This window comes from Dermacentor variabilis, unplaced genomic scaffold, assembly GCF_050947875.1.
Source record: "Dermacentor variabilis isolate Ectoservices unplaced genomic scaffold, ASM5094787v1 scaffold_18, whole genome shotgun sequence".
Classification (NCBI taxonomy): Eukaryota; Metazoa; Arthropoda; class Arachnida; order Ixodida; family Ixodidae; genus Dermacentor; species Dermacentor variabilis.
Window position 1 is genome coordinate 561,113 of NW_027460346.1, and position 26,503 is coordinate 587,615.

General features: G+C 48.8%; 1 protein-coding gene across 1 annotated transcript in view; it reads left to right on the plus strand.

Annotated features, from left to right (window-relative positions):
* LOC142568259 (putative cytochrome P450 12a5, mitochondrial) overlaps positions 1-26,503 on the plus strand; it is a 240,628-nt gene that overhangs the window by 46,964 nt on the left and 167,161 nt on the right. Inside the window, exon 2 of the mRNA XM_075678244.1 lies at positions 23,619-23,856. Within this exon, the coding sequence (XP_075534359.1) occupies positions 23,619-23,856 (238 nt within the window). The remainder of the gene's footprint in view (positions 1-23,618; positions 23,857-26,503) is intronic.

Genomic DNA, 26,503 nt, shown 5'->3' on the forward strand with positions numbered 1-26,503 from the left:
AGCCACCGTACTCACGTCTGGCCTATCCAAGACCCAGTACCGCACGTTCTCCGGTAACCGCCTATAAAACTGTTCTAGCCCGAAACACTGCAGAACTTTATCGTGGTCACCGAACGCTTTCTCTTCTTTGAGCCACTCCTGCATGTTTGACATAAGCCTGTACGCAAACTCTGTGTATGACTCACTTCTGCCTTTCTCATTTTCCCGAAACTTCCGACGGAACGCCTCCGCAGACAGCCTGTACTTTTTTAGCAGACTCGATTTCACTTTGTCGAAATCCTCTGCCTCCTCTCTATTCAAGCGAGCGACTACGTCGGCCGCCTCGCCGGGTAACAAAGTGAGCAAGCGCTGTGGCCACGTTTCCCGAGAGAACCCCTGCTTCTCGCACGTTCGCTCAAAGTTAACCAGGAACAAACCAATGTCCTCTCCAAGCTTAAACGGCCGCATCAGGTCAGTCATTTTGAACAATACTCGTTCTCCTGCACCGTGTGCCTGACTTCCATTACGAGCGCGTCCATCTCTATCTCGCAACGCTTCATTTCCACAGCGTGTTGACGGTCACGCTCTTCTTTTTTCTCTTGTTGCTCTCACTCTTTCTGTTCTTTACTTTCGCGCTCCTGTCTTTTTGCAGTCTCCCTCTCCTCAATGGTCTCAAGGCATTCCGACAGCTCGTCATCCTCAGCTTCTAACTCAAGAGTAGCCTTTAGCAGTTCAGGTTTTCTGAGTTTGTCTGAGACATCCAGACCCAACTCTCTTGCAAGCTCCAGCAATTTCGGTTTGCGCAACGACTTCAAATCCATGGCTGCTCTGAATGCTGCTTTCTCTACTGCTTACTATTGTCTTGCCGCAAACTAACCCGGCAGCAACGACAACCACAATTACCAGCTCTGTTTCTGACACTAACAAAAGCCTAGCTGCAAAGCTCAGAAGAAGAAAGTCCCGCACTCACCAAACCTCGCAGCCAAGAGTTCCGCGCAGTCGTTCCGCTGCAGGCAACCAGTCATCACACAGGGCTCGTTGCACTGCTCCCGGATCGTCGTTGAGCTGCTCAGCATACAGTCAACTGCATCTCTTCGCTGCTGGCCTCCGTTGTCGCGATCTCACCGCTGGCAGACAGTTGTTTGAATCGCACCGCTGGTACGAGTTGTTGTGGTCGCACCGATGGTACGACCTGTTGGGAACTCGGCGCTGACGCCCGTGGTTGTACCTGGGTCGCAAGCCCCAAGGGTAGCGTTGGCCTGGCGGCCTGGGGTACAACTGGAAGCATCCGAAGGTCCCGGCAAAGCATGAGTCGACTGGTAACAACAAAACAACTTGTTTATTTTAACATCGCAAAGAGTTGGCGGTCAGGTTGACCGAAGTAGAGAGACGGGAGAGCACTTTACTCAACAGAAGAAATCGGAGCCCTCCTTTTTGGCGTCCGGGGCAGCTGTTTTTATACTCTCGCAGTTGAGGGCAAGGAGGAACCCCTCAATAGACGAGCACGTGATTGTACAATGGGATAAGGTGACGCATACTGTCGTAGCGCCGTTGGTCGGGCACAAAGACTGGGAGGAGAAGGTAACCTCTACTCTCGTAGCGCCTCTGGTCGGGCACAATGACTGGGAGGAGAAGGTAACCTCTACTCTCGTAGCGCCTCTGGTCGGGCACAATGACTGGGAGGAGAAGGTAACTTCTACTCTCGTAGCGCCTCTGGTCGGGCACAATGGCTGGGAGGAGAAGGTGACTTCTATTCTCGTAGCGCCTCCAGTCGGGCACAATGGCACATACACTCACACACGCACATGAAGACACGTGGCATCGGAACATGCCTGGACGCGCTTGGCGGGGAGCGTAGCGGCGACGCCGAACGGGCCAAAATGTCTGCCGCTTTATTGCAGTCGCGCCGGCTAAACCGCGCGTCGTAGGCGAAACGTAACAGTCCTCTCATCATCGCTGCAGCGACTCGCAGCATGACCCCTAGCGGCGAAGGTACTGTCCCGGCACTTGGTAGGTTTGAGTAAAGTCGCTTTAGTCGAGCGACGTGAACGATATCAGAGGAGGATCGTGATGTGGAGGTATCGAGATGTAACTCGTAGGTCTCGTCTGTCACTTGACGCAAGACACGGTATGGGATGGTGACGGCGGATCCGGATCATGAGACGGAAATAATCAGAAGAATAAGAATGGGCTGGAGTGCGTTTGGCAGGCATTCCCAAATCATGAACAGCAGGTTGCCGTTATCCCTCAAGAGAAAAGTATATAATAGCTGTGTCTTACCAGTACTCACCTACGGGGCAGAAACCTGGAGACTTACGAAAAGGGTTCTACTCAAATTGAGGACGACACAACGAGCTATGGAAAGAAGAATGATAGGCGTAACATTAAGGGATAAGAAAAGAGCAGATTGGGTGAGGGAACAGACGCGAGTTAATGACACCTTAGTTGAAATCAAGAAAAAGAAATGGGCATGGGCAGGACATGTAACGAGGAGGGAAGATAACCGATGGTCATTAAGGGTTACGGACTGGATCCCAAGGGAAGGGAAGCGTAGCAGAGGGCGGCAGAAAGTTAGGTGGGCGGATGAGATTAAGAAGTTTGCAAGGATGGCATGGCCACAATTTGTACATGACCGGGGTTGTTGGAGAAGTATGGGAGAGGCCTTTGCCCTGCAGTGGGCGTAACCAGGCTGATGATGATGATGATGATGACGGTATGGGCCTGAGCAGGGGAAATCAGCTTCTCACAAAGACCAACTCCCGTGCTGGTTTCCAAAGAAGCACGATGCCACCAGGGTTAAAGTGGTCATCGCGGTGACGAGCGTCTTATAAGCGCCGTTGCTTTTCTTGGGAAGTGGTAAGACGCTGGCGTGCAATCTCACGTACCTCGGTCACTCTAGATATGGCATCTCGGGCATTTTCTGACGTTGTATAGAGAACGGCTTAGGAGGATCTTGTCAAACGGTAGTACATGCTCTTGTCCACACAAGAGAAAAAATGGAGAGCAACCAGCAGGATCATGACCGGACGTATTGTAGGCGAATGTGACGAATGGCAGAGCGGCATCCTAGTCACGGTGGTCGGTGGAGACGTGCATAGCGAGCATTTCTGTGATAGTTCTACTGAGCCGCTCTGTGAGACCGTTGGTCAGAGGGTGATACGCCGTTATAAACTTGTGCTTTCTAAGAAAGCACAGCTGTGCAATATGTCCTCAGTAACATCTGAGACAAAATAGTGACACCGGTCGGTAAGGAGTTGTCGGGGAGCGCCGTGGTTAGGTATCACTGCGTCGAGGGGGAAGTTAGCGACATCGGTTGCACAACTGGTAGGGAGAGCCCGCGCGATCGCGTACCGGGTGGTGTAGTCCGTAGCAACTGCTATCTACTTGTTCCCACTAAGTGATACAGGAAAAGGGCCAAGAAGATCAAGGCTAACTCGAAAGAATGACGAAGATGGTATTTCAATGGGCTGGAGACGGCCAGCAGGTAGGGCTGTTTATTTTCGGTGCTGACACGATTTACAGGAGGCGACGTAACGGCAAGCGTAACGGTAAATACCGGGCCAGAAGAAACGAGGCCGAACACTGTCATGTGTCTTTGAGGCTCCCAGACGACTAGTGGTTGTGATATCATGCAAATATGCGAGCATAGTCTCACGCATATGCTTGGCAACGACCAGTAGAAGTTCAGGGTCATCGGGGTGCATGTTGTAACGGTAGACTGTGCCATCTTGCAGCACAAACATAATCGAAGAGGGGGAAGTTGGCAGATCCGTCAGGCTGAGAATGATGTCTCTCAGGTAACGGTGCCGTCGCTGCTCATCGGCTATGTCAGCAAACGCGGTAAGCGCGAGGACGCAAGTTGACTCGTCGGTCGCAGGCTGGTCTGGCGGGTATACTGGATGACGTGACAAGCAATCAGTGTTTTCATGGAGTCGGCCTGTCTGATACATCACTGTATAAGAGTACTCTTGAAGCCCTAGAGCCCACCCACCGAGACGTCCAGTTGGATATTTTAAAGACGAAAGCCAGCATATGGCGTGGTGATCGGTGGTAACCATGAAAGGCCGTCCTTAGAGGTAGGGGTGAAAGTTACCTACTGCCGAAACGAGTGCGAGGCATTCACGTTCGGCGATCGAGTAATTGCGTTCGGCTGCTGACAGAAGACGGCTAGCGTACGCAATGAAACGGTCACAACCGTGCTGTCGTTGTGCCAAAACAGCGCCGATGTCGTGGCTGCTGGCGTCGGTGTGAACCTCCGTTGGCGTGGACACGTGTAAAGCCTGTTTCACATGATGCGATTTTCGTCGCACCGGAAGTTCGATTTCCGTCGTTTGCGATGCAAATCGCAGTCGCAGTGCCGACCCCCCGATTTTCGGCTGCGACCAACCGGTTGGTCGCACAGTCGCACCGTCACACCGATCGCTGCGATTTTCCGTCGAAATTGCGCGGAGAGCTCTCAACGGAGCTATTCCGCCGGTTTGTTTTGGAAAATGGCGTCTCGCACAAAAAGTGCAATGCGCGGAGACGTGGATGGTAGAATTCGGTACGTACGCGAAGGGAGAATAAATAACTTGTACCGCATATTCGATTCTCCCATTTATGTACTATCGGCCAAAAAAGTAAACGGACCACGGCACCGCTGGCCGGAGCGGCTGCGGGGCGGCACCGGGGCGCTGCTATCTCGCTCCGCGCGCTGATGGCGAGAGTGCCCCGAGTGACGCCAGACTTCGCCCTCTCTCTCTTACGGATCCTTGTCACGCTTGATAAATTTCTAGTGCGCCGTTCGGTTGCTCTGCTGCTGACGGTCGCGACGAAGGGGACTGTGCATCGCCGGTAGTTTAGCACATGGCGCTGTCGAACAGTAGTGGACGGTCGCGGGGCGTCAAACCGCGCCTCTGAGAAGGAACGAAGACTCGTTCTTAATGTTGTTTTGCTTATATTCACCATACCTCTCATATGAGTGCATTTCGCTGGCGTCCACCGCTGTTCGATTTTAGACAACACAACGAAAGCAGCCGCAACGGCGGCTACGGTGACGCGCGCTTGCAGGTGCCAAGCTTTACTGCCGGCGCGGGTTCTCTGTCGATATTACTTTTCCGGCATTGTCTCCAGCAGTGGGTTTATTAACTATAGCAGTGCGCCTCCTCACACTGCTTTAATTCGCTACTACAATACACAGTCCGTTATGAAACTTTCCTTATAGAAGTACCGTCAGAAAGAGATGATTGGAAAGACTAATCGGAAAGGCAAGTCGCTCGTGAAAGTTTATTCACGGAAGAAAATAAAAATTGGGGTTCCATGCTTTGAAGAGGTCCTCAATGGGATGAAAATTCGCCGTCGACTGCGATGACTTGGCCTACTCGCCTTGGCATCGAGTCATAGAGCGCGGCCACTAGCTCCGGACGTCCGCGTAGTGCTTCCCACTCTTCCTTCACGGCATGCCAAAGCTGATCCGCTGTGCCACCACACAGGCGCCGTGAGGCAAGAGTCTTCTTCAACATTGCCCAAATGTTCTCGATGGGGTTAAGATCAGCCCCGTTAGGCGGCCACGGAAGCTGACGCACGGCGTAGCTCTCCAGAAGTGCACTCACAGCGCGGGCTTTGTGCACAGGGCTGCGGTCGTGCTGGAACATGTAGCACCCGTCCCGGAATGGCCCGTCCAGAACGTATGGAATCAAGTGCTTGACGAGAAGTTCGCAGTACTTCGACCCAGTGAACGAGCCCTCAATCCGCACGAGTGGGCCAAGGCCGTCCTTACTGATGGCGCCCCAAACACTAACCGAGCAGCGGCCGCTGCTGAGCACGCTGTGGATGTGGCCGGGGTCATATCTGGGCATATGAGAGAGCAGTCATTAACATATGTCGGGTACAAAACTTAACGCGCAGCCACCTCACTCTGCTGTAGAAAAGAAAATAATGAAGGCTTAAATCATACCCTGTCTAACATTCAGCTCGCTGATATGCAATGACGCAAAAGAAACACTTCGTAGTCAATACTGCGCCTACGTGTAGTCATGCAGTAAGACGAGAAATGAGGCTGTACAGCATTCTTAAGGCTAGTATGCGTTGCAAACAATCCCTATTTTTTAGCACTGACTAGCTATGCAAACTTTACCCGCAACTTCCCTCAGCTGCAAGGATGACAGGTCGTACCTGCTGTTCAACGGACGCCACAGACGCTGCTGTTGGTCCCAGCGTGTGCTGAATGTTGACTCATCCGTGAAGATGACCTCCCGCCACTCCTCTGCAGTCCATTGCTCGAACGCTCGGGCAAAATTCAGTCGCTCTTCCCTCTGCTTCGTCGTCAGGTGCCGCTTCTGAGCGGCAACGCAGTTCATGAGACCTGCCTCTCGCAGTCTGCTCCTGATAGTCTCGCTGCAGCAACTGAGGTCCAGTGCGTCGCGAATTTCCCTGGCGTTCATAAAGGGGTCAACAACAGCGGCAGCAACTATCTGTTGGTCCCCTTCCAACGTTGTAAGCCTTGGCCGCCCACTGCGCTGAGCATCAGCAATTCTGCCGTATTCATCCCTATAAGCTTGAATAATGCGGTTCACCGATGTTCTGCTCCTCCTAGTGCGGCGGCAGATTTCACGCTGAGGGACACGTTCTATGCTAAGCCGCACGATGCGCCTTCTCTCCTCGATCGGCACCCGGGATGGCATTTTTGCGACGAAACGAATGCGACCGTTCTCGTTTTTAAACATTTCCTAGTCTTCCAGTGTCCAATGGCTGGACACAACCATATCTGGATAGCAGCGCGCACTACAAAGCGCGTCGCCGACACCGTTCCAGAGAATAAAAAGGAAATATTGAACGCCGGTGTCCTATTGGCCCCTTTGCTGTGGCACCGCGGATCAGCTGCATCATACCGCGAAAGAAGGGTGGGAAGCACTACGCGGACGTCCGGAGCTAGTGGCCGCGCTCTATGACTCGATGCCAAGGCGAGTAGGCCAAGTAATCGCGGACGACGGCGAATTTTCATCCCAGTGAGGACCTCTTCAACGCATGGAACCCCAATTTTTATTTTCTTCCGTGAATAAACTTTCACGAGCGACTTGTCTTTCCGATTAGTCTTTCCAATCATCTCTTTCTGACGGTACTTTTATAAGGAAAGTTTCATAACGGACTGTGTATTGTAGTAGCGAATTAAAGCAGTGTGAAGAGGCGCACTGCTATAGTTAATAAACCCACTGCTGGAGACAATGCCGGAAAAGTAATATCGACAGAGAACCCGCGCCGGCAGTAAAGCTTGGCACCTGCAAGCGCGCGTAACCGTAGCCGCCGCTGCGGCTGCTTTTGTTGTGTTGTCTAAAATTGAGCAGCGGTGGACGCCAGCGAAATGCACTCATATGAGAGGTATGGTGAATATAAGCAAAACAACATTAAGAACGAGTCTTCGTTCCTTCTCAGTGGCGCGGTTTGACGCCCCGCGGCCGTCCACTACTGTTCGACAGCGCCATGTGCTAAACTACCGGCGATGCACAGTCCCCTTCGTCGCGACCGTCAGCAGCAGAGCAACCGAACGGCGCACTAGAAATTTATCAAGCGTGACAAGGATCCGTAAGAGAGAGAGGGCGAAGTCTGGCGTCACTCGGGGCACTCTCGCCGTCAGCGCGCGGAGCTAGATAGCAGCGCCCCGGTGCGGCCCCGCAGCCGCTCCGGCCAGCGGTGCCGTGGTCCGTTTACTTTTTTGGCCGATAGTACGTTTGTTGACATGCTACACAGCAAATACAGTGCATTTTCACGTTTGCTTCGTACGCCTTTGCGTGTTGTCAGTGCTAGGAGGTGTTCGATCCCCAGCAGACGACGAGGTCGTCACAATTTTCTTTTGTTGAGTAGCATGCAAAAATCGCGCTTACGGAGCAGCTTGAATTATTTCAACCTCGGCAAAGGCAAATGACAAGACAGCAAAGTACCCAAAGTTTCAACGTTGCGTTGCACGCGGTACCGTTCAGTTGCATTTTCTTGTCGGTTTTCAAGCGTGAATTTCCCGATGCACCTTGAAAGCTTATTTACCTCGTATTAAATTTGACAGAGCAAAAGTGTCGGCTATGGTAATGAAGTTGCTACGATAGCAACAAATCCGTGGCTTGAATAAAATATTACATGCACGTTAAGTTGCACCTCTTCTCTGGAGAATTTTTTTTCTTGCACAGAAACCAATAAACATTGACTATGTTGCGGACTTTGTATCCTTACTGCATCTGTCTTAACACTTGCTTTGAAAGGTAATTAACTCTAGAGCTAGTAGATTAAGTAAATTGCTTGCTATAGTGGCACAGTGACAACGTACCCTCCTGCACAATTATGTAGAACTCGTGCAACAATGCGAAAAGCAGGCAAACGGCCTGTTCTTGTGGGTATAAAACAGTATAAAACGACACGTTGAAGAAAAGTAAATCAAAACTGTGCAGTGAAGTTAGCCAGTACAAGCAGTTCTTGCACGTTCACAGCTGATCAAGTGTGCAGAAACATTCATGCCTTACATGTTTCTAGTAAGTTTCTAATAAGTTTGTGATCACATATATTAGTGTGTAAACCCATATAACGATATCCGCTGCGATTACTATCTTTATAAGTAATGAAATACCGTGCTACTTGCAAGAACATATATCACCCGAGGATTTTAGAACAAATTTCTGCATTTCAACTATACACAATATGTGGTTTATTCAATAAAGGACCAGAAACTGGGATTTTTTTGCAATGGCAAAATTATTCCAAACTTTACTTACATACGGGCAAGAAACAAAAATTATAGACAGAAATATTGTTCTTCAATTTGTTCACCTGCCACTGTGGCTATAGGATTCTGCTGCTAACACAAGGCGAGGGGTTGATTTGCCAGCCATGGAAGTCGCATTTCGATGGGAGTCATAGGTAAAAAAAAAAGCTCTTGCACTGAGATTTAGTTCATCACCTTTTATTGAACCCTTAAACTTCAAAATACTATTGCATAGGGGGGCATACTTATGCAAAATCTAACACCAATAGAAAGCAAAGGGCAGAATTGTCAAACAACCATCTTTCGTGATAATTCGAGTGTTTAAGTATTCATTGCATCAATATATATTGTTCAACAGCTCTGCACAAATAAGCATGATCAGGTATAGCAAGTACTCTGTCAGGAAGCTGGTTCTACAGATGTATAAATGTCAAGGCATGAATGCTCAAACTACGTCGCACACATAGCACAAAGAAAACCTTTTTCAAGAGTTGTTCCTTCTGGCAGATATGAGTGGGCCATAAGCAGCAGAAACTTTATTGCAGGACATTGTGTAATACCGCTTATGAAAGAATGAAGAAAGTGAAGAGGCTTTTAACAGCAGTACTGCCTCATGCTACTCTAATAAGAAGAACGATGAGCAAAATAATTTCTGGTAGAGCACTTAAACAGTAACTTTCTGAAAGATAGAAAATTCCAGGTGAGAGTCGGAGGTATATTTGGACCACACACACCAACAACACGGGCATACTACAAGAAACACTACAGCCTATGGTGTGTTACAGTCATGGGAAAGCGATCGTCTATAGAAATCAAGAATGATGCAACAAGTCCTCGACAACACTGCAGACTTTCTTGGCCAGTCTGGCCTCTCGCTTTCTGATAAGTCAGCTCATATTGACGTCGGAAAAAAAAGAAAGACTAGAATCAAGAACTACCCCAGATTGCGCATTGTGATCCGCATAGCTGGACAAATATGCCCGCAAGTCAACATCCACAAATCCTCAGCTAGTGTAAGCCCATGACGGCACGTGGGTGAAACAATTATGCAATGCCTGGACGCAACTTCCACACCTGGTGAAAAGAATAATCTCGAAACCATGGGGGTGGACGAGTGGATATTATGGAAAATCGCAGATGCTGTGCTTGTGTCCAAGGTATGGTACAGTATGAATTACCAGCAGCACACAAAAAAGACAACTCATCGAATACAGGCATCGGGTAGTAATAACAGGTCTTTCCAACTTTACCATGTTTGAAGACCTCTATGAGAAAGAGCTAACGAACAAGCACCTAGACAGAGTACAGTTGCAGCCTGCAGCACAAATTCTTTGTCTCAAGAGCTCAGAACCTCGTCCCAAGTTACTATGCCAGCTAGCATGTGAGATGCAAAGACGACTACCCCTCCCTTCAGAAATACAACCTCGAGAGTACCTGAACTTGAAACACAACGGGCCCATACCGTGAAATATGGGGGCAAACAATTAGGCCAGGAGACTATATGCAACTGCCAAAAACACAGAGGAGGTTGCTAATCATGAAGATGCAAGCAAACATAAGGCACATATATGTACACTGATCTGGCAATAGCAGTGTAACAGTAGTATGACACTACATAAAACTAAACCCCATATAAGTGAGTACCATTCCAGGTCATCCTACACCTAGAAAAGCTGAACTGAAAGCCATAAAAGGAGCACTTGTAGTGCAGATTACACCCTGCACAACACCCTGCATGGATTCACCAGAAACTGTCTCGGTCTGCACATCACACAAGATTGTCAGGAAAATCAGGAGATTGACACGCGACTTGTAAGCACATGGCCAGAAATTAAATTACAGGATACATACCCATGCAGATATTCCAGGACACAAGAGGGCTTATAAGCCTGACATAATAACTGAAAACTAGATGAGTTTGTGTGTATTCATTATTAACTAAAGTTCAACAGATAGACAACAGACAAGAACGAAGCGCACTGTGTGTTTACTTCGTTCTTGTCCATAATATTTCTGTTGCAATATAGTTAATGAATTCACGAGTAGCAGCAGCAGCTCTAGCAGCAGAGCGCGCGTGCAGCAGTCTCTCTCCGACTTCCCAATAGGTTCAAAAATGTGTCCCTGTATATAATTAAATGAAATGTGCAGCCCTGGTGTGTCACTTGGTAACTACAGAGCATAACTGAGTCATAAACATTATAAGTAACGCATTACAAAACACAAGTGCATAACATAATTCAGAAAGACTTTGATGGACCCGCTGGATTAACACAATGAACCACTCATTGCACTGTCCATGATCGTGATCTTGCAAAGTGCGATGTGTGGCATTACAAATAAACAATGTGATAAACCCAAGCCAAACATGTGCATAACCTCATTAAGAAACACAGACATAACCAATAATATAGAAAGACTTGAATAAACCATTGGAATTAACCCAGTGATAAACACCGGGGCCGCACATTTCAGCTTCGCTGGTTTACCGTCTGTACAGGGTGCATGGGCAGTAACTTTTTCTGTTATTGTTTGTTAAGTATTGTATAATGTTGTGCCAGCAAAATACGTTGGGCTAGTGGGTGCAATGTATTGGTGCTGCTTTTTTTTGCTGGTTTTTTTCTTAATGTTGTGCCCTTCTTCCTTTTGTAACAACTTTTTTATTCCCCCTCGCATAATACTCCAACCTTGCAGCCTGCGAGGTATATAAATAAATAAGTACATAAGCACGTCATTTATTCATCTGCATACACCTCGCACCATTTCTTGCTCAACAAACGTCACTTTGTTGATGTCTCGCAGCGTGCATCTACATTAACTGCCATTTGCGTTTCGGTATGGTTTGTGAACAGTGTAATGCATAAAGATTACATGACATTAAGGTTGTGACCTATGCGGTGCATAAGCAAACCTTGCAAAAGATGACATGTTCGATTGTTGAAATTAAGACAAATTGTATATATCGCAGTTACTTTAACAGCATTTAATTGACCACTTGACAAAAACTTCACTTTGCATAGATTCCAACACGTACACTGAATCTGCAGTTTTTTTTTGCTTATTAATGTAGTCGTTACTGCACGGCCACATTGTAGATTTGAAAACAAAGTTAAATAAATTTGTTTGTTGTGTAATAAGATGATTTATTACGAGGCACTAGGCACAGTCTAGTAGCACTGGCAGTAGGTGAACGCTGATCATGCGCACAGCCGACACAAGAGCGCCTTCTTCGTCTTTCTCTTCACCACAATGGCCCCCGGGAGAGAAGAGGAGCCATCCTGGCGACTTACGGCGTAGGTAGGATGAGGGGGTCATAGTACGGCTTAAGTCGGTTGACATGAACCGTGTCACGCCCGCGATGCCTATGGTCGGGTGAAGGTGTCACAGGTTCTACAACATAGGTGACAGCGGAGGGACGGTCTATGACGCGGTAGGGGCCATCATAGCGTGCAAGGAGTTTGGTCGAAAGGCCAGGGCTGTGAGGTGGGACCCACAACCAAACAAGAGAACCAGGCGGGAAAACTGGTGTAAGCGCGTCACTGTCACGCCGCAGCTTTTGACGACCTTGAGCAGCGGTCGTAAGGGTTCGCGCGAGCTGCCTACAGTCCTCGGCGTATTTGGCGGCTTCAGACACAGGCGTGCATTCGGAAGCATCGGGTCGGTATGGGAGCATTGTGTCCAAAGTACACGAGGGCTCTCGTCCATACAGCAGAAAAAAAGGCGAAAAGCCAGTGGTAGCTTGTGTGGCCGTATTATAGGCATACGTGACGAACGGCAAAACAGTGTCCCAGTTACTGTGATCCGAGGCGACGTACATAGTCAACATGTCACCGAGTGTGCGGTTGAACCTCTCTGTCAAGCCATTCGTTTGCGGGTGGTAGGCTGTAGACTTGCGGTGAACGATGCTGCATGCAGCGAGAAGGGCTTGGATGACTTCGGACAAGAAGACACGTCCCCTGTCGCTGAGCAGTTCGCGTGGTGCGCCATGTCGAAGAACGAAGTTCCGCAAGATGAAGAACGCAACTTCGCGCGCAGAGGCTGCCGGGAGTGCGGCAGTCTCGGCGTAGCGCGTCAAGTGGTCGACACCTACAATTATCCATCGGTTACCCGCGGAACTGCAGGGAAGTGGCCCGTATAGGTCTATGCCGACGCGATCGAAGGGCCGAGCCGGGCAGGGCAGCGGCTGTAGCTCACCAGGAGGGCGAGGTGGAATTTTACGCCGTTGGCACGCCGTGCAAGCGCGTACGTACTGGCGCACGAAGTGATACATGCAGTGCCAGTAGAAACGCTGCCTTAGCCGAGTATACGTTTTCAGAACACCGGCGTGACCATTATGAGAAGCAGCATGAAAATAAGCGCATATGTCAGAACGCATGTGTCGTGGTATCACCAGGAGCCATTTGCGACCATCAGGCAAATAATTTCTGCGGTATAGAACGTTGTCGCGGACAGTAAAGTGAGCGGCTTGGCGACGAAGTGTTCGAGAAGAGGATGTGGCGGATGGGTCGTGGAGGAAATTCAGCATAGTTGAAAGCAGGGGATCCTTACGCTGCTCGTCCGGCATATCAGCGACGTTGAAGGCTGACATGGATGCGAAGAGCGGAGACACTGAAGCCACATCACAAGGTAGTGGCGATCGGGAAAGCGCATCGGCGTCAGAGTGCTTTCTGCCCGATCGGTAGACAACGCGGATATCATATTCTTGTAAGCGGAGTGCCCATCGCCCTAGGCGACCTGACGGATCCTTCAACGAGGACAGCCAGCAAAGTGAATGGTGGTCGGTGACAATGTCAAAAGGGCGACCATATAGGTATGGACGAAATTTGACGAGCGCCCAAATAATGGCCAAGCACTCCTTTTCGGTTACTGAGTAGTTGGCTTCTGCCTTCTTTAAAGTTCGGCTCGCATACGCGACGACGTACTCGTCATAGCCGTCTTTCCGTTGTGCGAGGACTGCACCAAGTCCGATACCGCTTGCGTCCGTATGTACCTCTGTAGGCGCTGTGGGATCGTAGTGTCGGAGAATCGGTGGCGAAGTAAGTAGGCGACGTAGTTGCTGGAAGGCTTCGTCACAGGAAGTTGACCACGCGGAGATGCCGTTGGTAGCGGTAAGCAAATTGGTCAGTGGTGCGATGATAGTCGCGAAATTGCGCACAAAACGCCGAAAGTAAGAGCAGAGCCCTATAAAGCTGCGGAGCGCCTTAAGAGTAGTGGGCGTCGGAAACTCTGCGACCGCGCGAAGCTTGGCAGGGTCAGGAAGCACGCCGTCCTTCGATACAACGTGACCCAATATTGTTAACTTGCGAGCAGCAAAACGGCACTTTTTGATGTTAAGTTGGAGGCCAGCAGAGGTGAGGCAGGTCAGTATCTCACGCAAGCGAACGAGGTGCGTCGGGAAATCTGGCGAAAACACCACGATATCATCAAGGTAGCACAGACATGTTTTCCACTTGTAGTTGCGAAGGATGGTGTCCATCATACGCTCGAAAGTAGCGGGCGCGTGGCATAGCCCGAATGGCATTACGGTAAATTCGTACAAGCCATCGGGCGTGATGAAAGCCGTCTTCTCACAGTCATCATCTGCCATCGGCACTTGCCAATAGCCGGAGCGAAGATCCAAAGATGAGAAGTACTCTGCGCCTTGCAAGGAGTCGAGGGCGTCATCTATCCGAGGCAGCGGATAGACATCTTTACGAGTGATCTTATTGAGTCGACGGTAATCCACACAGAAGCGTATTGACCCGTCCTTCTTGCGTACTAATACTACAGGAGACGCCCAAGGACTGTGGGAAGGGCGAATGACGCCACGGTGCAGCATGTCGTCGACCTGCTCGTTAATGATCTTCCGCTCGGCTGCCGACACGCGGTATGGTCGCTGGCGTAACGGAGGATGGGAACCAGTGTGTACGCTGTGAGTGACGGTTGCCGTACGCCCCAGAGATGGTTGGTCACAGTCAAACGACGAGCGAAAATTCTGAAGAAGCGCGAAGACTTGCTGGCGATATGGAGGCGGCAGATCGGCGTCTACGACAGATTCAAGAACGTTTGACGACGACGACGATGATGATGATGATGTGCACGGCACAGGAGAAGTGAGGGCGTCGAGTTCATAACAGGCAGTGTCGTCGGAAACATCGAGAATGTGAAGCGGGTCAAGGGGCTGAACACGACCGAGTGATTCGCCGCGCAGTAACGACACATGGTAGTGAGACGGGTTACACACAAGCATTGAGGATAATCCAGACACAGTGGTGAGGACGGCAAATGGGAGAGCTAGGGCCTTGCGACGTAGAAAAATTGGCGACGGTGTAAAAAGTACTGTAGCGTCTGGCGCGGTAGAGCAAGAGACGGGTACAAGCACACACATGTCGGGCGGTATGTCCGTATCGGATACAATAGTGAGCTTGGAGGCTTTTTGTTCAGAAGGGTCAGGCAGCGGGGCATCGGCAAGCGGGAAAAGCGCTACTTCGGCCCGGGCGCAGTCGATGATGGCACGATGGTGAGACAAGAAGTCCCAGCCGAGTATAATGTCATGGGAACATGATGACAACACGAGAAATTCAACAACGTAGACAATGCCTTCGATGACCACCCTTGCAGTACATTGAGCGACCGGGGCTATAGGCTGCGCAGTCGCGGTGCGTAGAAGCATACCAGACAATGGCGTTGTGACCTTATGGAGGCTGCGACAAAGCTTTTCGTCGATAACAGAAACTGCAGCCCCAGTATCAATAAGCGCAATTGCGGCGGTTCCTTCGACCAAAACGTCCAATAAATTGCGTGGCGACTGTGCAGGCCTTGTAGAAGTCGCGAAGCTTGCAGTTCGTGCCTGCGGAACTGCAGCAACTAGTTTCCCTCGCTAGGTGACTGGCGGCGACGTAAGGGGGAAAGTGAGCGACGACGTGGCGATGGCGAACGATGGGTGCCGACAGGGCGTCGAGGAGGCGGCGAAAACTCGTGGTCGGGAAGCATCGCAGGCCCGGCTGTATCGTGGGAATAGGCATATCCAGGCGGTGCGACAGTAGCGTGAGCAGCTGGCATACGACGATGGCAGAAGCGCGCAACGTGGCCGGCGACACCGCAAGCGAAGCATATGGGTCGGTTGTCGCGTGTGCGCCAAGAGGTCTGAACTGGGCGTCGAGATGAAACGGGAGGCGACGCGGGAGGAGGTGCAGCTGGAAGTCGCATTGGCGCCGGAAACGAGAACGTCGGCGGCGCAGGTCGCGCGGCGACTTCGGCATAAGTCAGAGGTGCAGCCACGGGAGGGCAGGGTTGGGCGAAAGGTAAAGACCCAGCAAGTTCCTCGCGAATGGCCCGCCTAATGGGAGCAGCCAGAGATGTGTCAGGCAGGGAAGGTCCATCGTTGAGAGGCAGCATAGACAATTGGCGCGCCACCTCCTCACGAATGAAATCCTTTATCTCAACAGAGAGCGATGCTGCTGGCGTGGTGGTTGAGCGAAGCGTGAGGCCCGAGAGAGAGTCGCCAGGTGCGAGAGCGCTGCGGGCAAGGACCCTTTGTCGACGCAGCTCATCGAAGCTCTGGCAAAGAGTGACGACAGCTGCGACAGAAGTAGGGTTCCGCGCCAGGAGCATTTGAAATGCGTCGTCCTCGATGCCCTTGAGGATGTGCTTCACCTTGTCTTCTTCAGTCATGGTGGAATCGACGCGGGCGCAAATATCAACGACATCCTCTATGTAACTAGTATAAGTCTCGCCGGGCTGTTGAGCGCGCTGGCGGAGGCGTTGTTCAGCACGGAGTTTTCGCAAGGCTGGGCGACCGAAGACTTCCGCGAATGCAGTTTTGAAAGCGGACCAGGTTTGCAGCTCCCGTTCGTGATTGTGGAACCAGAGGTTCGCAACGTCAGCAAGATAGAAGATGACGCTACGGAGCTTCGTCGGGTCATCCCACTTGTTGTGTTCACTGACGCGCTCGTAGGTCGAGAGCCAATCTTCTACGTCAGTCTCACCTGAGCCGCTAAAAACAGGAGGGTCCCGCTGCCGTTGCACGGCGCCGCACATGACAGGAGCGGCAGATGCGCCAAGCGGATTGTTGGGAGCGGCGTTCATAGTAGCGGCTGGAGCAGATGTTAAAGTGCGGCTGCGAAGTTCCAGGGTGAGGTCGGGGAGTGCAGCACCTTCCACCAAATGTAATAAGATGATTTATTACGAGGCACTAGGCACAGTCTAGTAGCACTGGCAGTAGGTGAACGCTGATCATGCGCACAGCCGACACAAGAGCGCCTTCTTCGTCTTTCTCTTCACCACAGTTGCAATATAACAATATGTGTAGATCACTGCGATTGTAACCCCAGAACTTGATACAAACATGCACACTATAGGATGCAGACAAATGCTCAGGACAAATTTCAGAAAGTTTGCATCCTGATACTTATGAAAGTGAACGGTTTCATTCCATGGCTGTCAATGAGAGGGAGAGAGGAAACTCAGTTGTGTTCGTGGAACAAAAACGCATTGATAAGCTTAGACATATAGTCATTGCTTAACACTTCCGAAATGAATAATTATAGCTTGCTATCGACATTGAAGCAGCCTTTCGACAGCAAGAAAACAGCAAGTTTTTCCAGCTCTGAACATTGAATTGCAGGAAATGCAAGCAGGCATGAAATTCTGCCAATGTAATCTGTTTAGGAATACCAAATTGGAATAAACATTGAGACTTGCATTTGTACTTTCCCTGGCTGAGCAATCTAGTTTGAAATGACTCCCATAAGCATGTCATAACAATGTTGATCTAATACAGGTTAAATGCATGACTAGCTTAAGAAATCTAGATGATTGCTATAAATTACAGTGAAGAAACTATAATATCTAATACCATTAATAATATAATAATAATATTTATTTCCACAAAACAGGCCAACGGTGAGAGGCGTGCGAGGCTGAGCAGAAAGCTGAAAAATTCTACGGCAAATGCGCCTGCCATGGGCCTACGATCCTGTATTATGAATAGCGCGTATTGATATGGTCTTCTTGTTAGAAGTTCCGAGTATACTACCAGCGCGAGACACGGGACAACAAAGTGGACGAGAAGCGTGTCTTTCAGAATGCTATGTTACAACGTACAGGTTTCTACAAAAGTGACGGTAACAGCTCGAAACATTTGATGCGTCGGCTTTTACGCCTTTAGAAATATTTAGAGAGGGCTCCCATATATATATTCGCAGCGCAAGCACGGCGATGGACGAACCAGCCTAGCGCTAAGGTTGAATTTCACAACACAATTTTCATTCCACGTCGTAATCACACAGATCGTTTGAGGCTTCGTTCAGGGGCCCACGCGGGCGTTCGGGTTGGTGCTTCTTGTTGCTTTTGGCGTAAGAATATGGCTAGAAGCAGGCACCACATATGCGCAATGACGGGCAATATACACGCATCATTTCTCCAGTAGCTGACGCCGAGCACGGGTAGCGCGAGGATCTTGTTGGGCTGACACGACAACTTCGTGGCAGCCGAATTCCGAATACTGCATATGCGGCGAGGGTAGCTATATGAACTTGTCGATAGGTCATCTTATAGATTGTTGTAGCGCAGGCAGAACGAAACGGTCATAGAAGGTAGATAAGACAACACACAGCGCTGAACCATAGAATAAAGAACCGCCGAACCACCTGCGAACAGCTGTTTACGTGCGCGATGTCGCACTGAACTACAGAAACCGCCGTCGCGCACTCCAAGACAAATCTTACCTAACGTTTTTAACTTAGTAAACGTACATATTATTTGCTTCTAATCAAGAGAAGTCAATAATATTATAGTGTAAACGTTTTATTCACTGCAATAAAAGAATTATGCAGCGTGTGTCACAAAACCTGGCAGTAAGCAACCCTGGGCGTCACACCAGTCGCATTATTGAAATCGCAATCATGTGAGATGAGCCCTCTAAATATCGCATTGCGACGCGTGCGACAGCACCGATTTTCGTCGTTGCAGTCGCAGCATGTGAAACAGCCTTAAGTGGCCGAGAATCGGTCGATCGTAAGCTTAGCGAATACAGGAGCTTGGTCGGGTTCCCAGACAAAAGTCGCGTTTTTCGTAAGAAGTTCCGTTAGAGGGCTTGCGATTTCAACAAAATAAGCAGAGCAGAAGCAGAGGCCTACAAAGCATCGAATTTTAGTCGCGTTGGTCGGCACATTGAAATTCTTGACCACGCCAACTTTCTCCGGATCGGGAGGAACACTGGAAGATTAGACGAGGTGTCCAAGCACAGTAAGTTGCCGGCGGCCGAAGTGACATTTCTTCGGATCGAGCTGAAGTCTCGCCTTGCGGAACACTGAAAGAACTGTCGAGAGACGCTCGAGATGTGTGTAAAAAAGTCGGCGAAAAGACAATGACTTCATCGAGGTAGCACAAGAAGATTGACCACTTTAAGCAATGAAGGAGTGCGTCCATCATTGGTTCCAATGTGGCGGGAGCATTGCATAGCGCGAATGGCATCATCTTAAACTGATACAGCCTATCAGGTGCAATTAACGCCGTCTTTTCACGATCCATGTCGTGAACTGCGATTTGCCAATACCGGGAATGAAGGCCTATCGAAGAAAAATACTTGGAACCATTGAGACAGTGAAGGGCGTCGTGCATCGGAGGTAAAGGGTACACGTCTTTTTTTATTTGGTTAAGATTCCGGTAGTCGATACAGAAGAGCCAGCTGTTGTCCTTCTTTCTAATGAGCACGACAGAAGATGCCCATGGGCTTGAAGAAGGTTCGATGATATCACGGGCAAGTATTTTGTGAACTTCCTTTCGTATAACTTGGCGCCCAGCCGAGAAAACACGATAGGGACCTCGGTGCATGAGTTTGGCATCACCGGTGTGAATCCGATGCTTGACAATTGTTGTTTGTTTCAGTGGTCGCTCCTGAGATAAAAAATGTCCTGGTACGACATGAGCAGGCCCCGAAGCGCGTGTACGTGTTTGGCCGGAAGGTCAATGGTGATGATTTTCGTTATGCTATCAAACATCGTGGGGTTCGAGTCAATACCAGCAGGAGGCGGTGCAACAGGCTCAGTTAAGATGGAAACATGATAGTGGGAAGCTGGAGCTAGGGTTGCAAGAGAGATACCCCGAGATATCACTTGAGGGCATAGTCCAAAATTCACAATGGGGAGACATCCGGCACTGCCCTTTATACTGATGACCGAATGTGGGAACGTGACATTCGGCGAACTGGGGACGGTAGCGTTGGGCGACGCGATGTATTCGCCGTCGTCCACAAAGGAATCAGGAGAGACGTCGATGGACGTCACGGCTAGATGCAGTAGATGAATGTAATTGGCGGGACACAGCCGACTCGGCGCAGGATCAGAAGGCTCAACGGCATGTGGTAAGGCAAGCTGGATAGTCCCTGCAGAGCAGTCAATAAGAGCCGCATGTGCCGAGAGACAGCCAAGTCCTCAGATGATTGCATGTGGGCGGCGTAAAACAAAACTGAAGTGTGGCATCGGGCAACAGTGATACGGGTGGTACAAAACCCTGGAACAGCCGGAAATGCACCATCGGCTACGCGGACTGCAGCAATCGGAGGAGGGGTAAGAAGTTGCTTCATACGAATGCGGAGGTTTGAGTTCATGACCAACATGTGGGTGCCGGTGTCAATGCGTGCGATGACAGTTATACCATCCACGTCTACGTTGGTGGTGATGTGATGTCCAGGTAGCGTGTGCAGAGGAATTTCGGCTCGGGTCGTCGTGGCAGGCTCACCTCTCGGAGTTGCGGCGGGAGTATGAGGGAGAAGGAGAGCGACGACGGAGAGCTGAGTGGGGCAGATGTCGACATGGCGAAGGGGAGCTATTTGATCGTGCTGGCGATGATGGCGGAGCGCTGTTGTCGTCATTGTGCACAGGCCCTCAGAGCGAGCACCCTCATGTCGGATGTTTCGATAGCTCGGCCAAGGCTGCGAGTTCCAAGCATAGCGAAAGTCGCGGGCAATGTGTCCAACACGTCCACAACAGAAGCAGAGGGGCCCGTCATCGGAAGTGCGCCATTCTGCTAAATTCAGATAACGAGGACGAACGGTTGGGCGTCTGTATAACTGACTAGCGGTGGGCGGGTGGTAGTCAGGTTCGTTGACTGGGCAAAACGTCTGTAATCCTGCGTTTGCTAGTTCTTGACGCACAGTGGTTTGGATAACAGAAATGGTTGCATGGGACTCGTCGGGGTTACGCACCTGAAGGGGAACCGGGGAGGAAGCTTCAATCTCGCGGTGGACAATGCGCACAATGTTGTCGGATGCAGCAGGAACGGATGGAAATGGTGGGAGACGGAGGTCCAAGCAGGTAGACATCGCAGCAGTGCTCAGAAGGCATGTGAAGTTCGGGGTAAGGCGGCGACTTCTTGCTTCTTCATAGCGTCAGCATTCATTGATGACGTCTTGCACTGTGGATGACTTCTTCAAAACCAGAAGTGTAAACGCGTGATACACGATACCTTTGAAGATATGCGAAACCTTTTCCGTTTCCGGCATCGTGTCATCGACTTTGTGACAAAGCGCGAGCAAGTCCTGGGTGTACGTCACATAGGACTCAGCGCAAGTCTGAGCTCGGCACGCAAGTTCTTTCTGCGCAGTACGACGGCGTCCAATGTGTTGGCCGAACAGATCGATGAGACTTTTGCTTACATACCTCCCAGCTCGTGTGTTCCTGTTCAACCCGCCGTGGTTGCTCAGTGGGTATGGTGTTAGGCTGCTAAGCACAAGGTCGCGGGATTGAATCCCGGCCGCGGCGGCCGCATTTCGATCGGGGCGAAATGCGAAAGCACCCGAGTACTTAGATTTAGGCGCACGTTAAAGAACCCCAGGTGGTCGAAATTACCGGAGTCTTCCACTACGGCGTGCCTCATAATCAGAAAGTGGTTTAGCACGTAAAAACCCCATAATTTTAAGTTCCTATTCGTAGTTCAGAAACCCCACTTGTGCCGTGCGCGCCAGGTAAAATATGAATTTCGATAGCTTCAGAGTCGGGTCCCTAGTTGTTGCTAGTGCACACCAATTTATACCGTTGAAGCCAACCTTCGACGTCGGTGTTGTGAGAGCCGGAAAAGGTACCTTGGTCATGCGGTTGTGTGAAGACGACGGGGCATGGAGGATGGTTGAGGCACAGTTTGGGACCTGCTCGAAGCATTCTCATTCCCGCCATGAGCTGACATTGTACGTGCCGCCAAGTAGCGCCCACTGTGTATCCGTCTTGAAAAACCCGCACTCTCCACCAAAATGTCGCGGGGAGAAAAGACGCTTGACAGTATATTTACAAGATATTGTTATTGTGCTACTGTCCCGGTTAGTGTGCTACTATCCCTTAAATACTGTTTTGTTATAGTCAAATATGTCCCGCTCGCTCTGTAATTCGATTGATTATATTTTACTTTGTGAAAGTTTCTTGTTCAGTGACCTCTCCCGTTCAAAAGCGTTCGGTTTGTCCATTGTACAATTTTAACACCACATTACTATATGTTAGCGCATTTCTTACACTGTATTTTTGTATATATATTCACATATGTATTCTAATTATTGTATAATCTTTGAGTGTATGCTCCCCCTACTCAATGCCTCTAGGGCCTGTAAGGGATGTTTAAATAAATAAAAATATATACACAACAGGCAGGATACAGGCGTATAAGATGGAGCCCGTGCGCACGACTATCAGCGATCGTCGTCTTCGTCAGTACTGTCATCATCGTTCGCTCGCGCAGCGCCTCGTAGAAATATTAATGATCTCTGAAAACTGTTGACTTCTAATGTCAGGCTGAACGCGGGTGATTGTGTAATTTATAAATTTGTTCACGGCACGGATTATATTCATTTGTTACAACATGATATTCGCATTGTGGTATCGCGGTGCAAAAAATGGAATATGCGTTTGAATGTAAGCAAGTGTTGGGTCTTATTAATTTTACTGGGACACGCAAACCCTTCGGTTTTTGTTATAGCCTGTCTGGCACATCGCTTGACCGCGTTAAACATTTTAAGTACCTTCGTCTCTACTGGTCTTCTGATTTGTGAAAAAAGAAACATATGGGGCTATGTAACTGGCAAAACCAATGGGGTGTTAAATTTTAATAAACGCAACTTCAGATGTGCCCCAAAATGCCCTAAAGAAGCTCTGTATGTCACCAATGTTGGTCCAATCCTTGAAAATGTTTGTACATTATGGGATCCTCATGGCCAAATGCTAATCTATGAATGAATGAATGAATGAATATATCTTTATTTCCAATAGATTGGGGGAGACAGGGAAGAAAAGCTGCAAGTGCAGCGTGAAAAAACACCCTGCCCCCTATGACCACAAGACATGGGCAGCGCGGAGCTGCCGCGTGTTTTTAAAAATAAAATTAAACCCATACAAAACCGCGCTGCACGCTTTGTCAATGGTAACTATAACTTTATTTCCAGTGCAACTCACATTTAGAATGAATTAAGTTAGAAACCTTTTCAGCAGCGAACAAAATTTTCGCGTTTAAATTTTTTTCATTCTATTTTTTTATGATGAAACTCGTATCAATAAAAGTTTATACATGATGAGCCCATACTACATATCGCACAGATGTGACCATGCCATAAAGGTTCGTGAAACGAAATGTCACACGGATGTCCTTACGCATTCTTTGTTTTTACGATTCACGAGGGGAATCAGCTGGATGGGAGTGTTATCGATGTTCAGGCAAATATGTTTTCCTCTGGCTTGCAAGATGTATGCTTTAGTTGAGTGTTCAAGCGACAGCTGTGGCTGTCTGCTTTCTTATTTTGATTGTGGCTCTTGTTTGGACCCCCCTACAATAACGCCAAAGTGGGTGATGTAGGCTTCTAAATGAATGAATGAATAAATAAATAAAGAAGTGCTGATGAAATACACGTCGACAGCCATTTCGATATAATTTATGATGGAGGTCTTTTTTCATTTAGGGAAGTACGACCGTCACGACATCAACAAGGCTGCTTGGGAGATGTATCACCAGTACGGACCCGTTGTGGCTGAGACACTACCGGGGAGGCGAATTCTTGTGCATCTCTTCAGCGCAGACGACTTCCGCACCCTGTACCAGGAGGAAGGGAGGACGCCGTACCGCATGGGTGCTCAACCATTCAAGTGGTACCATGACACGAGGCCGGAGTACTTCTCCAACCCCGGAATAATTAACGCGTAAGATGTCAATTACCTACAGTATGACTCTATTACAGTAATACATCATACAGTCATCATTCACCATAGAGAAAACGCAATATTTTCCACGCATCTGAACCACGCACTTTTCATTCATCTTGGGGTTTAACAGCGTATGTGGAAAACTCAAAATACTTGAAGCAATGCGCGTTATTCGCTTTTAATCCTTGCTCTATAGTGTGGTAGAAAAGAAAAAAAATATGCACGGTTGTACGATAAAAAATATAGCAAAACAAATTTGTATATCCCATATTTTGGACGCTTAATTAAAATAGCTGGCCAATGAAAGGAGTAAAACGTGAGACACCAATTGGTGTTTACTATAAACTAGACTTGCGAACTTCAAAATTATGGCTTTCTTAATTTAATAGTCAACAAAATACGTGTGTAAGAATCCAGCTTATGTCTCTACTCGGAAGTCATCCGACAAACAAAATACTAGGACCCTTCCAACTAACTTTTGGCGTCGTGTCGCCCTGATTCAGCGGTATCCAGATTCCAATCAGAATTGACTGCGCTATTACGCGGGCTGGAATACTTCAGATGCGGCAGCAGCTCGGTATGATACACGAATTCATTCTAGGTGCTTTTATCTAAACTACTCACGTATTCATGAGGCAGAAATAAATGGATGCACCAACAAGGGGAGACGTCAATATGCCGAAAAATGCTCTCCATGTGATTGCCGCTTAACGCACTCTTGCATTCGCTTCGTTGTCACCTCACCGAGGCCATCGTAACCATTCCGAAGGCAGTATCCGCAGATGTCTCATTAGGGCGCCACATCACTATTTTTCAGGAGTCGGATTACTGATTAATAGGAATATAGCTGGTAACATACAGGAATTCTATAGCATTAACGAACGGGTGGCAGGTCTTGTTGTGAAACTCAATAAGAGGTACAAAATGAAGGTTGTACAGGTCTACGCCCCCTACATCCAGTCATGATGACCAGGAAGTCGAAAGCTTCTACGAAGACGTGGAATCGGCGATGGGTAAAGTCAAAACAAAATACACTATACTTATGGGCGAATTCACTGCAAAGGTAGGCAAGAAGCAGGCTGGAGACAAAGCAGTGGGGAAATATGGCATAGGCACTAGGAATAGCAGGGGAGAGTTATTAGTAGACTTTGCAGAACAGAATAATATGCGGATAATGAATACCTTCTTCCACAAGCGGGATAGAGGAAAGTGGACGTGGAGGAGCCCGAACGGCGAGACTAGAAATGAAATAGACTTCACACTCTGCGCTAACCCTGGCATCATACAAGATGTGGACGTGCTCAGCAAGGTGCACTGCAGTGACCATAGGATGGTAAGAACTCGAATTAGCCTAGACCTGAGGAGGAAACGGATGAAACTGGTACATAAGAAGCCGATCAATGAGTTAGCGGTAAGAGGGAAAATAGAGGAATTCCAGATCAAGCTACAGAACAGGTATTCGGCTTTAACTTAGGAAGAGGACCTTAGCGTTAAAGCAATGAACGACAATCTTGTGGGCATCATTAAGGAGTGTGCAATAGAAGTCGGTGGTAACTCCGTTAGACAGGATACAAGTAAGCTATCGCAGAAGACGAAAGATCTGATCAAGAAACGCCAATGTATGAAAGCCTCTAACCCTACAGCTAGAATAGAACTGGCAGAACTTTCGAAGTTAATCAACAAGCGTAACACAGCTGACATAAGGAAGCATAATATGGATAGAATTGAACATGCTCTCAGCAACGGAGGAAGCCTAAAAGCAGTGAAGAAGAAATTAGGAATTGGCAAGAATCAGATGTATGCGTTAAGAGACAAAGCCGGAAATATCATTACTAATATGGATGAGATAGTTCAATTGGCTGAGGAGTTCTATAGAGATTTATACTGTATCAGTGGCACCCACGACGATAATGGAAGAGAGAATAGTCTAGAGGAATTCTAAATCCCACAGGTAACGCCGGAAGAAGTAAAGAAAGCCTTGGAAGCTATGCAAAGGGGGAAGGCAGCTGGGGAGGATCAGGTAACAGCAGATTTGTTGAAGGATGGTGGGCAGGTTGTTCTAGAGAAACTAGCCACCCTGTATACGCAGTGCCTCATGACTTCGAGTGTACCGGAATCTTGGAAAAAACGCTAACATAATCCTAATCCATAAGAAAGGGGACGCCAAAGACTTGAAAAACTATGGACCGATCAGCTTACTGTCCGTTGCCTACAAAGTATTTACTAAGGTAATTGCAAATAGAATCAGGAACACCTTAGACTTCTCTCAACCACAGGACCAGGCAGGATATCGTAAAGGCTACTCAACAATAGACCATGTTCACACTATCAATCAGGTGATAGAAAAATGTGCAGAATATAACCAACCCTTATACATATCTTTCATTGATTACGAGAAAGCGTTTGATTCAGTCGAAACCTCAGCAGTCATGGAGGCATTGCGGAATCAGGGTGTAGACGAGCCGTATGTAAAAATACTGAAAGATATCTATAGCGGCTCCACAGCCACTGTAGTCCTCCATAAAGAAAGCAACAAAATTCCTATAAAGAAAGCCGTCAGGCAGGGAGATACGATCTCTCCAATGCTATTCACTGCGTGTTTACAGGAGGTATTCAGAGACCTGGATTGGGAAGAATTGGGGAT